This window comes from Cuculus canorus, chromosome 6 (assembly GCF_017976375.1).
Source record: "Cuculus canorus isolate bCucCan1 chromosome 6, bCucCan1.pri, whole genome shotgun sequence".
Taxonomy (NCBI): domain Eukaryota; kingdom Metazoa; phylum Chordata; class Aves; order Cuculiformes; family Cuculidae; genus Cuculus; species Cuculus canorus.
Window position 1 is genome coordinate 38,365,016 of NC_071406.1, and position 14,224 is coordinate 38,379,239.

Consider the following 14,224-nt stretch of genomic DNA (forward strand, 5'->3'; position numbering starts at 1 on the left):
CTTTATATCAAAAGGATCACTAAAGCCACACTACTTCAGGCTCTTCTCTACCTAAAATGAAGGGCGGCTTTGCAGCAACCACGAAAATGGGATGGCAAGAGAAAAGGATATTACTGATCTCGAGCATGTGCACGGGTCTGGGTTGCTCTGAATAATTTAGCCAGGCTTCTTTTATCTCTCTTCGGTTCCAGAGTTGCTACCGCTGCCATGCACATAAATCAGACAGGTCTCCCGGGCGGCCGGAGGTGGGGCACCTCTCGTACAATGGGAGCTGAGAGGGAAATGCTAAAAGATAATTTAAAGAGACTCCTTAATCATCTCGGACTTCAAATCGTTACCTCTCATCTCCACGTGGGATACAGGTGAAAGATGCTCCCCTCAGCTGACAGGGATGCAGGCAGTGGCTGCGGGAGAGCAAGGGAAGATCTTGGCTGCTGCCAACACAACAAAGAGGGAAACAAAAAACCCAGGCTGGGATCCGTACCCCTGTCCTCCTGGAGTCCTGGCAGGGGAGCCTCTCCAAGCTCCTCGTATAAGGCCGTGGATGCATTGGTGAAGCACTGGCTGACATTGCCTGCCAGGCGCTCCATAAAGACAACAGCACCAGTTTTACGCAGTAAATCAGTCACAGGGATATGGACACAAGGGATCATGGCCACTCGTGCCCTCAGTAGCTGTGGAAGCACTCGAGAGCAGCCCTGCGGCAGACGGGATGTGACAGGCAGCTCAGTACCATCCCCAGCAGGCCCAGGGTCCCCTGGCTAAAGCCATCATCCCCATCCCTCCTCCACTGAAACCTCCTCAACAAAGCCCCTCCAAGTAGGTCATACTGCAAAGAGGCCAGAGGAGCACTTTACATCTATCCCAGCACCAAAAAGGAGCCAGACTTCATAGAATCACCAGGTTGGAAAGGACCCACTGGATCATCGAGTCCAACCATTCCTAACACTCCTTCAAACCATGTCCCTAAGCACTTCATCCACCCATTCCTTAAACACCTCCAGGGAAGGCGACTCGACCACCTCCCTGGGCAGCCTCTGCCAGTGCCCGATGACTCTTTCTGTGAGGAATTTTTTTCTGATATCCAACCTGAACCTCCCCTGACACAGCTTCAGGCCATTCCCCCTTGTCCTGTCCCCTGTCACTTGGGAGAAGAGCCCAGCTCCCTCCTCTCCACAACCTCCTTTCAGGTAGTTGTAGAGAGTAATAAGGTCTCCCCTCAGCCTCCTCTTCTCCAGGCTAAACAACCCCAGCTCTCTCAGCCGCTCCTCATCAGACTTGTTCTCCAGCCCCTCACCAGCTTCATTGCTCTTCTCTGGACACACTCCAGAGCCTCAACATCCTTCTTGTGGTGAGGGGTCCAGAACTGAACACAGTACTCAAGGTGCGGTCTCACCAGTGCTGTGTACAGAGGGAGAATCACCTCCCTGGACCTGCTGGTCACACTGTTTCTGATCCAAGCCAAGATGTCGTTGGCCTTCTTGGCCACCTGGGCACACTGCTGGCTCATGTTCAGTCGGCTGTAATAATTGTATATTAATTCTCTTCTATGTTTGTTTTGCGGAAGCTAAAAATTTAATTCAAGCAGAGGAGTATTAGCTTGAAGAGCCTTTAAGTGTCTCAGCTACAAGCAAGGCCCAAATCCACTGCAGAGCTGATCTGTCCTGTTTGTTGGTGCGGAATAGCTGGCAGGGAAAGGAAAAGATGACAAGAGAGGTGATGAAAGCCAATTTTTCAGTTTATGCGCACTTGTAACTCAGAAAGTGCAGCTGAGCATGACCAACAGGGTGAGGGAAGGGATTCTGCCCCTCTGCTCTGCTCTTTTGAGACCTCACCTACAGTCCTGCATCCAGTTCTGGAATTCTCAGCACAGAAAGGATATGGAGCTGTTGCTGCGAGTCCAGAGGAGGCCACAGAGATGATCCAAGGGCTGGAGCACCTCTGCTATGAGGGCAGGCTGAGAGAGATGGGGTTGTTCAGCCTGGAGAAGACAAGGCTCCAGGGAGACCTTAGAGCAGCTTCACAGTACAGAAAGGGCTCCAGGAAAGCTGGGGAGGGGCTCTGGATCAGGAAGTGCAAGGATAGGATGAGAGGGAATGATTTTCAGCTGCAAGAAGGGAGGCTGAGGTGAGATCTTAAGAAGAAATGTTCTGCTGTGAGGATGGGGAGGCCCTGGCCCAGGTTGCCCAGAGCAGTGGTGGCTGCCCCATCCCTGGAGGGGTTCAAGGCCAGGTTGGATGGGGATTGCAGCCCCTGATCCAGTGGGAGGTGTCCCTGTCCATGGCAGGGAGTGGAACTGGGTGGGCTTTGAGGTCCTTTCTGTCCCAAAACAATCCATGAATGTTTTGACCAACCACAGGCAAGCAAAACCAACACTATAACACAACTAGAAGCAAAAAAAAGAAATCGTAAAATCAATCCAACAGATCAGTGCTCCTGTTCTGCACACGTATGAAAATGATAGGGAAAAGAACAAGATTATCTGGAATTCCTTCTTAATGGATGAAGCTCCTCATAACCTCAAAGCCACGTGCCCACTTGTGGGCCTTGAAGTTTAAGTGCTTGAGGATTCTGTTCAGGTGATCAGCAGCCCTTTTTAGTCTTGATGAGCAGATATTCCAAGAGCTAATGTGTAGACATAAAGCAAATCTACTTGGGGAATAAATGTCTAAATAAATATGAAAGATGAGACGCTGATCTTTTAATGCTCCTCTGCAGGGTAAATAAAATTATGGGCTTTTTTTCACTTCAATTCATTTATGGTATTTATTATTGCACGATAAAAAGACTCAGCGTGCCTAGCTCGCTAGGTCTTCCCTCTGTCCTGGAATGAGAGGCTATGCAGCTAAGCTGAGCACTAACGGGAAGGCAGGCAGGCACACAAAGCCAGATTGGATGGGGCTTGGAGCCCGTGATCCAGTGGGAGGTGTCCCTGCCCATGGCAGGGGGGGAATTGGATGGTCTTTGAGATCATTCCAATCCAAACCATTCCATGATTCTATGATAGACTCATTAGCCAGGTGAACAGATAGCCCAGGTCAACTGCCTACCTGCCAAGTCCCTTTCGAGGAGAAAGAGGGCGATCACTGCAACACAGATAAGGAGAACTGGAGCCTAGTGGGGGAATATCATCTTGCATGACAGGTTCACCATATTTAAATCTGAGAGAGACAAACAGCCTCGCTGTCAGTTATCTCCCATCTGCCACCTTCATTTGGCCATTAAAACCACTTTTGAAATGATAAAACAAGTCACACTGCCTGACTAATGAATGTCGAATTATCGGTGTAAATATGCCAACATTTATTTATTTATTTGCCTCACCAAGACCGTGTTCCCCTCTGGTTTGTTTTCTATTTTAATGACTGCAATTTATCATATTAACAGGACTCCCCGTTCACTGGTTCAAGTTCAGCTTTTTGCCAAGACATCTGCGAGAGGGCAACCTCAGGCAGGAGAAATCATAAAACTAATAAAGAAAGCGATAGTTACCTGTCACCAAAAAGCACAAGTGACCAAACCGCTTCCTTTTACTACACAGGTCCCTTCTTTCTTCCTTTCATTTACTAATCTTACAGCCCGCTCTCCGCTAATATCTCACCCTGCTTATAGCAGCTCTCCACAAGGAACAGCCATTCCCTGATTTCCAAATGACTGCTTTCCCTTCCTCCCAGCAGGCAGCCTAAGAAGGAAGGAAAGCCAAAGCAGGAGAAAAGTCTGTGACGAATTCAAGCCACGCACGATGGCCCAGTCAGGAGGCATCTAGAATTCCAGCGATGCCCAAGGCAGAGCAGGGGCCCTGCCCTCACAGGAGGCATCTACTGCCTGGCCATGGTGGTGGGAAGCGTTAGTCCAGCTGCCCCAAGGCTGTATCTGTTTCAGAGCACAAGCATATGTGTTTTCCCCACCTGTCACAACTGTGAAACGTATAGATAGCATTCGCTTCCTAGGCATTCGTCGCTCAAATTAACAGGCAACCTGTTAGCCTCAATGCAATTAGCACCCCAAACTTCACCCCAGACGTATCCGGTGGCTGAATTTTGCTTGCAGATCTTTTAGCAGCCTGGTGTACGTGTTGAGTACATACAGGCTGACGTAGAGAGTGGAAATCTTGTGAAATCCCCACTATATCTAACATGATGAACGTGCTGTTGGAAAATCTGCATCGCCACTGTTAGAACCAAGAATAGAAAATACACATTTCCAGAAACTGAAAGTGAGCCACAGGATCATCCGAGACACAGCGAACCAAACGGCAGCATAACAAAACTTCCCCGGGGCTGACTCCTGCTGCTGGATCTAAGAATGCTGCTCCCCCAATGTCCTTCTCCTGATAACGCCATTTCCATACAGACACACATCTTGAAACCGGACATCAGCATTTTGCAGAAGCATACGGGAGTGAAACCATATGATCCAAGCAGTATAAACCCTTATCCGTGCTATGGTTTAACTTCCAATGGTGAGTATGACCAGCACAGACCCCAACCACACTGCCACCGTCTGCCTTTCTACCATGGCCCTCATACCATCACCCCAGCTTCTTCCACGTTGCAGCCACAAGGCCTGCAGCATCCTCAGATGCCCACCTGACTGCACTGGATCGCTCCTTTACCATAACCAGTTACTTCATCAAACATAATTAGTTTGGAAACATCAAATATCAATGGGCTTAAATTCTTGGAATTTGGCATCCACTTTTCTTTCCTTGTGGTTGCTAACGCATTAACAGGGAACACAGAAACCACACTGAAATCATAGAATCACCAGGTTGGAAAGGACCCACCGGATCATAGCGTCCAACCGTTCCTAACACTCCTTTAAACCATGTCCCTAAGCACTTCATCCACCCATTCCTTAAACACCTCCAGGGAAGGCGAATCAACCACCTCCCTAGGCAGCCTCTGCCAGTGACCAATGACTCCTTCCGTGAAGAATTTTTTTCTGATATTCAGCCTGAACCTCCCCTGGTGGAGCTTCAGGCCATTCCCCCTTGTCCTGTCCTCAGTCCCTTGGGAGAAGAGCCCAGCTCCCTCCTCTCCACAACCTCCTTTCAGGTAGCTGTAGAGAGCAATAAGGTCTCCCCTCAGCCTCCTCTTCTCCAGGCTAAACAACCCCAGCTCTCTCAGCCATTCCTCGTCAGACTTGTTCTCCAGCCCCTCACCGGCTTCGTTGCTCTTCTCTGGACACACTCCAGAGCCTCAACATCCTTCTTGTGGTGAGGGGCCCAGAACTGAACACAGTACTCAAGGTGTGGTCTCACCAGTGCTGAGTACAGAGGGAGAATCACCTCCCTGGACCTGCTGGTCGCACCGTTTCTGATCCAAGCCAAGATGCCATTGGCCTTCTTGGCCACCCGGGCACACTGCTGGCTCATGTTCAGTCGGCTGTCAACCATTACCCCCAGGTCCTTCTCCTCCGTACAGCTCTCCAACCACTCTTTCCCCAGTCTGTAATGTTCCTTTGCAAAACCGAAAGCATGACATTTACTCAAAATTTGAAGTAAGGAGGGTTGGAGAAGCATACAACCCAGGCTCCACGGTGGCAGGACAACCTCCATCTATCACAGACTTCCTGTGGATGCTGGAGATTCGATTAGGTTCACAACTCCAGCTCATATATGAAGTTTTATGTTCACTCAGCAATATCATTTTTTTCCTTTATCCCAAGTACTCTGCAAGCGTTGCCCAGAGTTCTTTCCTTGCTTTGTCCATCGACCATTCCACATACAGCATTTTATCAGGATCAGCTTCTCCAAGCCTCCTGTGCTTATCTGCACGACTCTCTGACCTTCCCCAACTTCACCTTCCCTTCTCCGTAAATGCTGGCAACTCACAGTGAGAGAGACCTGCAAGGTGTCCCCTTTCTACGTAGCAACATGGCTTTCTCCCTCGAGGACTGGCTAAATCCAACCGACGCACACTCAGAGCATCTGTCACAGCAATGACATTGCTCTTCTTCTCTGCGCACCTGTGACTTTTTATTATCCTCTTACACCGCAGTGGAGCTGCTGGAAGAGACACCTGCCTTTCTCCAGCCCAGCACCCAGAGCTGCTCCCTAAACAAAGAAGACCAAGTGATGAAGAACAGAAGCTTGCTTACCCGCAGGAAGGAGAGGTCTCGGTTGTGCTCAATGCTGGTGATTTCCAGGTTGCCCATAACTACCTCGCAGTTCTCATAGTACTTGCGCAGGGCCCGATACTGCTGCTCCAGGTCAGAGAGGGAGCTCAGCTTGTTCTCGGTGCCGGCACACACTGCAAGAAACCAAAGAACAAACAGTTTGGGATAAGCATGGAAGAAGGGAGCAAAAGCAGAGCAGCAAATAGAATTTGGATACAGGGATAACATGTAATCGTAACAGAAATCACAAACTATTCACAGGATTGTGTCCTGCAGAGCAAACCCAGCACAAACTACTGGAATCCGCAGTAGAGACAGGAAGGTACAAATGATCATGTCAGCAATTTAAACACATCTTCCCAAATGCCATGAAGTGCTGGTATTCGCAACCAAATGCAGAAAGGTTGAAAAACAAAGAAACACAGAAAAAAATGCAAAACTAGTTGAGCTCAGCACACAAAGAACCAGTTGACCTCAGCACCTGAAGGACCAAACTCAGGTCTCAGCAAAGTCTCTACTAGTCCTGCCATTGACTGAATCAGACACTGAATAAACGTGTCAACCACAGGCTAAAGGACGTAAGGCTGGAGAGATCCATGAATCCACGCTGACCTGGTTAATCCAACATTTTCCCTTGTCAGCTGACGCTCAGAACAGACTGTTGGACAACCCACAAGCAACCTGACCAGAAGGTTCATACCTAACATTGTTTTCCCCACTACTTTCCTTATGAGCTCAGCTCTTCCCAGCTTTATGGAATTAGTCAGGAAAACACCAAAAAACATATCGTCTTTCCCCAAGTGACCAGACTATGATCTGACTGCACAGTAGAGATGTGTCAGATGAGTTGAGAAACACCATCCTAATACACCTGGTTTTCAGAAGATGCCTTTTAATATTAAATTTTGCTGTTCTAAAAGTTGAAATCCAGTTCAAAGCTCCTGCAGTATCACAGCTCTGCTCAGCCTATTAGAATCATAGAATGGTCTGGGTTGGAAGGGACATTAAAGATCACCAAGTTTCAACCCTGTGCCATTAGCTGGCCCTGCAAGGACAAAAATGAACATGGGTAAGAAACACAGCAGCAGCACTTTAAGAGAGAAGTTCTCCATGCCATGCTCAGCCTCTCAGGACAACGGTGCTGCTTAACTGGTCAGAGTGACACCCAGCTTTTCCACACGCACTTACATTTCATGACTACCAACAGCGTAAGGGTTGTTTTCATCTGTGAGGAAATTAATCTGAAGGTACTCAAACTTTTGAAATGGGCACTATATTCTGCAAAGCACGAGCCAGACCCCAATAGCATTCCTGGAGCCATTCCGGCCCCTGGAGTAGATCAATACAAACAAAACTCTCGATGACTGAAGGCATAACCAGTCAAATTGGCTAAAATAGGCTCTTTTGATTTATGTGGGTCTTTTTCTAAAATATCAAAAGTAATTAGTTTTTTGAGTGCTCTTATTGACTGTTTAATCACTACATCCTTCCATTATTTTTTTAATAGAAATTGGAACAATTCTCATCTCTGTTCTCTACCGCGGTCTCTCCGCTGCAAAGCAATCTACTCTTGTGCCAGGGCTATTCCAGCTCCAAGCAGCCTCTTGGTGAAGAGCTCAGGAAGCAGCCAAAACCCCACCAACTGTTGAAAGTCTTCTCCCAAAGAAACTCCCTCTGCTCTAAGGACAGCAGAAACCTGTTCCTCCTGAACCACAACTCCACTCCAGGGATGGTGACCAGGCGCTGTTTTCATGGAGAGCATTCAGAGGGTGAAGGGTTCATCAGAGAGTTTTCAGGTTTTGTATTGCCAGCAGCTGAAGAACCCACAGCAAAGCTGAATGGGAACAATGTAGGACTGCCTTTCCCAACACACATTTGGTTTAAGAGACCAGAAAAGAGATGATACGTTACTTTACTTCTTTCTATAACCTGGTAGAAGTAAAATTTTTAAGTCCTTGCTGAGTTTAAAAACTTGAAATATCTGATGTATATTTATTATGGAATCATAGAATCACTTGGTTGGAAAAGACCGTTGAGATCACTGAGTCCAACTGTACTTGTCTACTACAGTGTTGCTGAATACCAAAACCGGTTGGTTTCCTCAGGTTGTAAAATCAAATCTATCATCTCAATTTAAGGCTTAACTTTAAGCACAAACATTCCCATTGCGAAACTTTTCTCATAAGACATTACATCTTAGAGTAAAATATATCTAAAACAGATTTCATTTACAACATTTTAATAGCCATTTCTGCAGATGGCCAAGATGGAAAGACATCGTCCCACTGGGACCTGATGGATCTGGGGAACACTAGGAAACATAAACCACTGCTCTTATGGGATGGCACAACTTTCTTTTTTAAATATAAAGCCCTGTCCCAGTTCAGGTCCAGGGAGACCTTAGAGCCACTTCCAGTCCTGAAAGGGGCTCCAGGAAAGCTGGGGAAGGACTTTTTTAAAAGGGCCTGGAGTGACAGGAGGAGAGGGAATGGTTTTAAATTCTAAGGGGGAAGATTTAGATTAGACATTAGGAAGAAATTCTTCGCCATGAGGGTGGGGAGGCCCTGGTCCAGAGCAGTGATGGCTGCCCCATCCCTGGAGGTGTTCCAGACCAGGTTGGATGGGGCTTGGAGCCCCTGATCCAGTGGGAGTTGTCCCTGCCCAAGGCAGAGGGTGGAACTGGATGGGCATTGAGGTCCCTTACCAACCCAAACCATTTTATGATTCTATAATATTTAAAGTTTTATTCAGAACAACATCAAGATCTGCCATACAGCATCTCCATCCTCCAGGGAGAGGATCCCCGTCCTGCAACGAGACTTCAGAAATGTTTGCTACCAATTATAGAATCAGCTGGTCTGCTTCTTCCTTAAAAGCAGCAGCATCTATAACACCACGATTGACTGTGTTTCCAGTCGAATAAGTATTATTCTGTCTTAAGGCTCCCAAGGACTAATAAATAATTCCTGTTCCATTTTGCAATCGGTGCTAAGGATCAGCATAGCTCGGAAAACAATTCCGGCAGCTCAGCTAATAAAGCTGTAGACTGCAACCCTGGTATTTCATGTTGCACACCCATTAAACGTTCCATGAAAGCTAATTTAGCTGTTTGTGGCTGTAAGGAGACCGAACACCTGGAGCCAGCTCTTGCAGGAGGATCCAATAATGTGGAGGGGGGGAAGCCAGCCCAGATGCAAGCCAGGGCTGCAGGGTTTATTCAAGTAATTTTGTCCAGTAACTACTACTGCACTAACTACTCCCAGCTTTTGATATTGCTGTGGAAATAATAGAATTATAGAATCGTTTGGGTTGGAAGGGACCTCAAAGCCCATCCAGTTCCACCCCCTGCCATGGGCAGGGACACCTCCCACTGGATCAGGTTGCCCAAGCCCCATCCAACCTGTGGCACGGTGGGGTTAGGTTGACAGTTGGACGGGATGAACTGAGAGCTTCTTTTCCACATTTAACGACTCGATGATTCTATGCATATGAGTATCACCATGGGTTATTAATAATTCATTATTATAATAAGCCACTAATCTGTCTGAGCCTCAATTTTACAGCACAAGTTCCATACATACACTTTTGATGCACTAAGAATTGTGCCAGACTCAAAACACAAAAGAGAAAACTATGCAAGTATTTAAGAAAAGCAGATCAGATCAACCGTAACTCACAAGACAATAGAGCTGGGATGGTACCTCCATCCTTCCCACAGTGTCCTTTGAAACAGAGATTACATAGACTGATGGGATTTTAAGGCAAAATGCAATTACCAGGGTAAAAAGCTATTCCTGCCATAAGGGAGAAAGGCTGCTGCCACATACACTTAGAAAAAAACTCCTATTTCCCCACAGGTGCCAGGGAACCAAACCTAGGAGAGACACAGAGCAGAACATAGGCTGTGAACTGGTACTTCATACCTCCCTTTCGAGCCATAGGAGGCAATTCCTGCGCCAAGGAAAATATAATCATTTTGGGTCTGATAAGCCAAAACAACCATGAAGTACTAAAACATGTGAGGTGGGAGCTGAGCGAGGATCCCTAGCCCATCTGCCCCCAAACTCAACGCAGAGCATGAACGCACCCCTCGGTCTCCTGCTCATCTCTCAGAAAAGCAACAGGTGTCTGCATGACGGAGCGGCTCTTTAATATTAAATGCCAAAATAATATATATTTTCAGGGATGCTCCAGCTGTACATAGGCATAAACATGAGCACAACAAAATGTATTTCCTTGTCACACCATGCAAAGGCACCATAATCTACATTCCATAAATTCTCTTCAAAACACTCTGTTATCTATAGTTAAATACATTATTTTATTCAGCCCCAGAAACCTATGAGCAGCAAGATGGCATGTTAAAAGCAGTCCCCGCAGCAGAAACTCTCCCAGTTAATAAAATATACCAATTCCCCCAACTCTAACAGAGACCAAAAAAGTTGCAGCTTAAGATGTGCTTCAATCTGCAGTTTCTCTCAGCATTGAGCAGCTCTGAGCAGGTTCTTCTGACTTCTTGAGGTCTGAAAGAGGCGGCTTAATGAAGGAAACCCTTCCACACCACTTCAATGCCTGCCCAGGAAAATCTGCTGCTCCCTTACATGCTTTTTCCCTGATGCAAGCCAGCCCAGTGAGCTGTTGACTGACCTGTACAACGTAACATACAAGCCAGAAGAAAGCTCTCAAACACCTCTCTACCAACATGCACTTGGCCATTCCATCTATTTCCATAGTCATAGAATCATAGAGTGGTTTGGGTTGGAAAGGATCTCAAAGCCCATCCAGTTCCACCTGCTGCCATGGGCAGGGACACCTCCCACTGGATCAGGGGCTCCAAGCCCCATCCAACCTGGCCTGGAACCCCTCCAGGGATGGGGCAGCCACCACTGCTCTGGGCACCCTGGGCCAGGGCCTCCCCACCCTCATGGCGAAGAATTTCTTCCTAATGTCTAATCCAAATCTTCTCCCTCCCAATTTCAAGCCATTCCTCCTCATCTTATTACTACACATTCAGGCCATAACCCCAGTACGTGCTCAGAGACACCCACCACTGATGTTATCCTGAAGCTGAAGTGCACCTTCCCACCCAGGAAGCCCCAAACCAACAGAGACAGTGACCTGCCAGGCTGTAAGCCCACGGCTGCTTCTCATCTACACCCCAAACATAGGTGGTTTGATTCGGACAGTGGGGTAGATCACTGCCCGCCCATCACAACACTGGATTTCACGCTTTACTCACACATTCACACTTCACCTTCAGCTGTTTACTTATTGTCAGCTACCTAAAGTGACAGAGAAGAGCTTCAGCCCCAATTACAAAAACAAGAATCATCTGTATTGAACTATGTTTTTCATCAATATTCATGCACATGACTTGGATATTAATTTCCTATTGACCTTTTTTTTTCATAAAAAAAATCCAAATCATTCACATGCTCACTCAAAGGTAGCAAACAATGGAGGCATTTAAAAATGTACTTTTGCTTCTGCTTTTCAGGCCGTTATTTTGCTCTGCTCTGTTGATGATAAATAGATACGTTAAATTAAGAAATCACATCTGACTCCATCTACTCCTGTTTCTTGTCATGCTAATGGATTTCACAATCATAGAAACAACAAATAGAATCACAGAATGGTTTCGGTTGAAAGGGACCTTAAAGCCCATCCAGTTCCAACCCCGCTGCCATGGGCAGGGACACCTCCTACTGGATCTAGTTGCTAATATTCCTAATAATCCTTCCAGCTTAACAAATGAACTAATTTTTGGAAGCAGGTTAACTCATTTAACTTCTTACTCAATCCCTTTCCAGATCTGTCTACATTTGGAGTCACACAGAAGAGGTAATCCCAACATCTCTGGCATGGTCACCCCCCACCTGAAATAACAATGTCGCTCCTCTCCCAGAGCACGTTCAGACAAGCAGTGAAGAGACATCATCGCTGCCAACTCCATGGACGTTATCTTGAGCATCTGAATAGAATCTTTTGAACCATAAAACAATTATTATTACTTCTTTGGTAAGGATGTGGAGGCGTGGTGCGTTTACTTCACACCAGCCTCTGCCTGAATGCAGCACAACCTCCCTTTGTCCATCTGTTCTAGTTTGAGCTAAAGCAGAACCAGTTTCTCATTTCAGCCCAGTCTCCTCTAAGCAATTTCATTTTCTGATAACTCACTGCAAGTTTTTCAGAGTGTGTCCCTCTCTAGCAGTGATCACGCAGGGCACCGGGATGCAGAAAGGCCAATACACACCATTATTCCTACAGAAACCGAGGCCATCCATGAGCTGGTGGAGCCGTAAGTCAAAGAGAGGAATAAGGTCACACCTACAGGGAGGGATGGATATGACAGATGAACCCAAACTGACCAACAGAGGTTTAAATCCCATGCATCTCATCCTCGGTATAAAATAGAGATCAGAAAGTTCTCATCCTTCTTTTGCGATGGCCAACAACCAGTGAGGACCTCGTCTGTCTGTTTGCCCCTGATCCTGGATTTACTTGTTCCTGAATCAGGTTCCGAGCCCAGCTCCCTCCTGCCACAGAGCCCTTCCCCGTGCCTGCTCTGCAGTATCTGTGCCGATGGAGTCATCCAGAGGTGGGGATGCAATTTGGTATATATTTTATTAATTTCTTATTAATAGAATCTTTCTCATTCTTTTTATTATTTCACTAAAGCTGTGTTAGTTTTAGTTTCCAACAAAAAGTCTTTTCTTCTCCTTTCCCTCTCCCCGGGGGCAAGGAAGGAAGGCAATTGGGAGCCCAACTGCTCAGTTTTAGCTGCCAAAATTGGCTGGGCAGGGGCTAAACCGTAACACAATCGCTTTGTCAAGTGGGCCAAAAGTGCAAGGAGGCTTTAAATATTGGACTCACTGGTTTCAGGAGAGTATTGATGAAAAGACCAGGTTGGATGGGGTCTTGGGCAGCCTGACCTAGTGGGATCTTCCTGCCCGTGGCAGGTGGGGTGAAACTAGATGATCTTTAAGGTTCCTTCCAACCCAAACTATTCTGATTCTATGAAAAGAGAATCACACATTTCTTCATCCCAGACAGGACGAGTCCAACCGCAGCCAGCACCGCTTCCTAACACATTTCTTTTCCCGTACTTCCCACTTATTTACTTAATTAGCTGTGTTTTTACAGACAGGGCTGTCATCAGGGTTTCTTAAAAGGCAGCTCACTTAACTGGTTATTAATAATTGCAAACACTGGTGGCAATTTGTTAAGGCCCCCAGATGAGGGGAAATGCTCGAGCCCCTTAAGGAACCACTAATTACCAGCAACGCCCCAGCAGGCTCCCGTTCATTCCATTGTGCTTCGCGCTCTCCGCGACAGCCTGGGCCCTGTCACGAACGCACACAGAGAAGGGGTAAACACACTTTTAATCCTTTCATTATTATTTCACGGCTCTCCTTGGATGAACCGCAAAAGCCTCAAATTTTTACCTTGCAATTAAGCCTGTCCTAACGAAGGGAGGGACCACCTGCACTTACAGGCTTGGAGGAGGCAAAACACTCCTTGAGGTCATCACCCGCCTTCCTGTAAGCCCAGTGGTTTTGGAAAGAGACTTAAAATTAGAGGCTTGCTTTCCCTAGGCGAGAGGATGTAATGAAGGAGAGCGTAATTTTCTCTGTACTCTTAATTAGAAGCTGAGCTGGCACAAGTGTTTTCCTTCCGCGAGGTCCGCTCTGTGCTAGAAAATTACCATCCCTTTTGAATCCAGTTGCGTACAATCAGTCTGAGTGCCATGAACCCATGGGCAGCCACGTGGCGAGGAGAGGAGAATCTTAGAATAGTTTAGGTCAGAAGAGACCTCAAAGCCACACCAGTTCAACCCTTGTTATGGGCAGGGACACCTCCCACTGGATCAGGGGCTCCAAGCCCCATCCAGACTGGCCTGGAACCCCTCCAGGGATGGGGCAGCCACCACTGCTCTGGGCAACCTGGGCCAGGGCCTCCCCACCCTCACAGCAAAACATTTCTTCCTATAATCTCATCTCAACCTCTTCTCTTTCACCTAAAAATCATTCCTTCTCATCCTCTCCCTGCCCTCCCTGACCAAGAGCCCCTCCCCAGCTTTCCTGGAGCCTTTTTCACTACTGGA

The 14,224-nt window shown here is 47.1% G+C and overlaps 1 protein-coding gene across 3 annotated transcripts in view; it reads right to left on the reverse strand.

The window, feature by feature from the left end:
• ERBB4 (erb-b2 receptor tyrosine kinase 4) overlaps positions 1–14,224 on the reverse strand; it is a 669,634-nt gene that overhangs the window by 398,000 nt on the left and 257,410 nt on the right. For all 3 annotated transcript variants that reach the window (XM_054070102.1, XM_054070100.1, XM_054070101.1), the window contains exon 2: positions 6,103–6,254. In XM_054070102.1, coding sequence (XP_053926077.1) covers positions 6,103–6,254 — 152 coding nt within the window. The remainder of the gene's footprint in view (positions 1–6,102; positions 6,255–14,224) is intronic.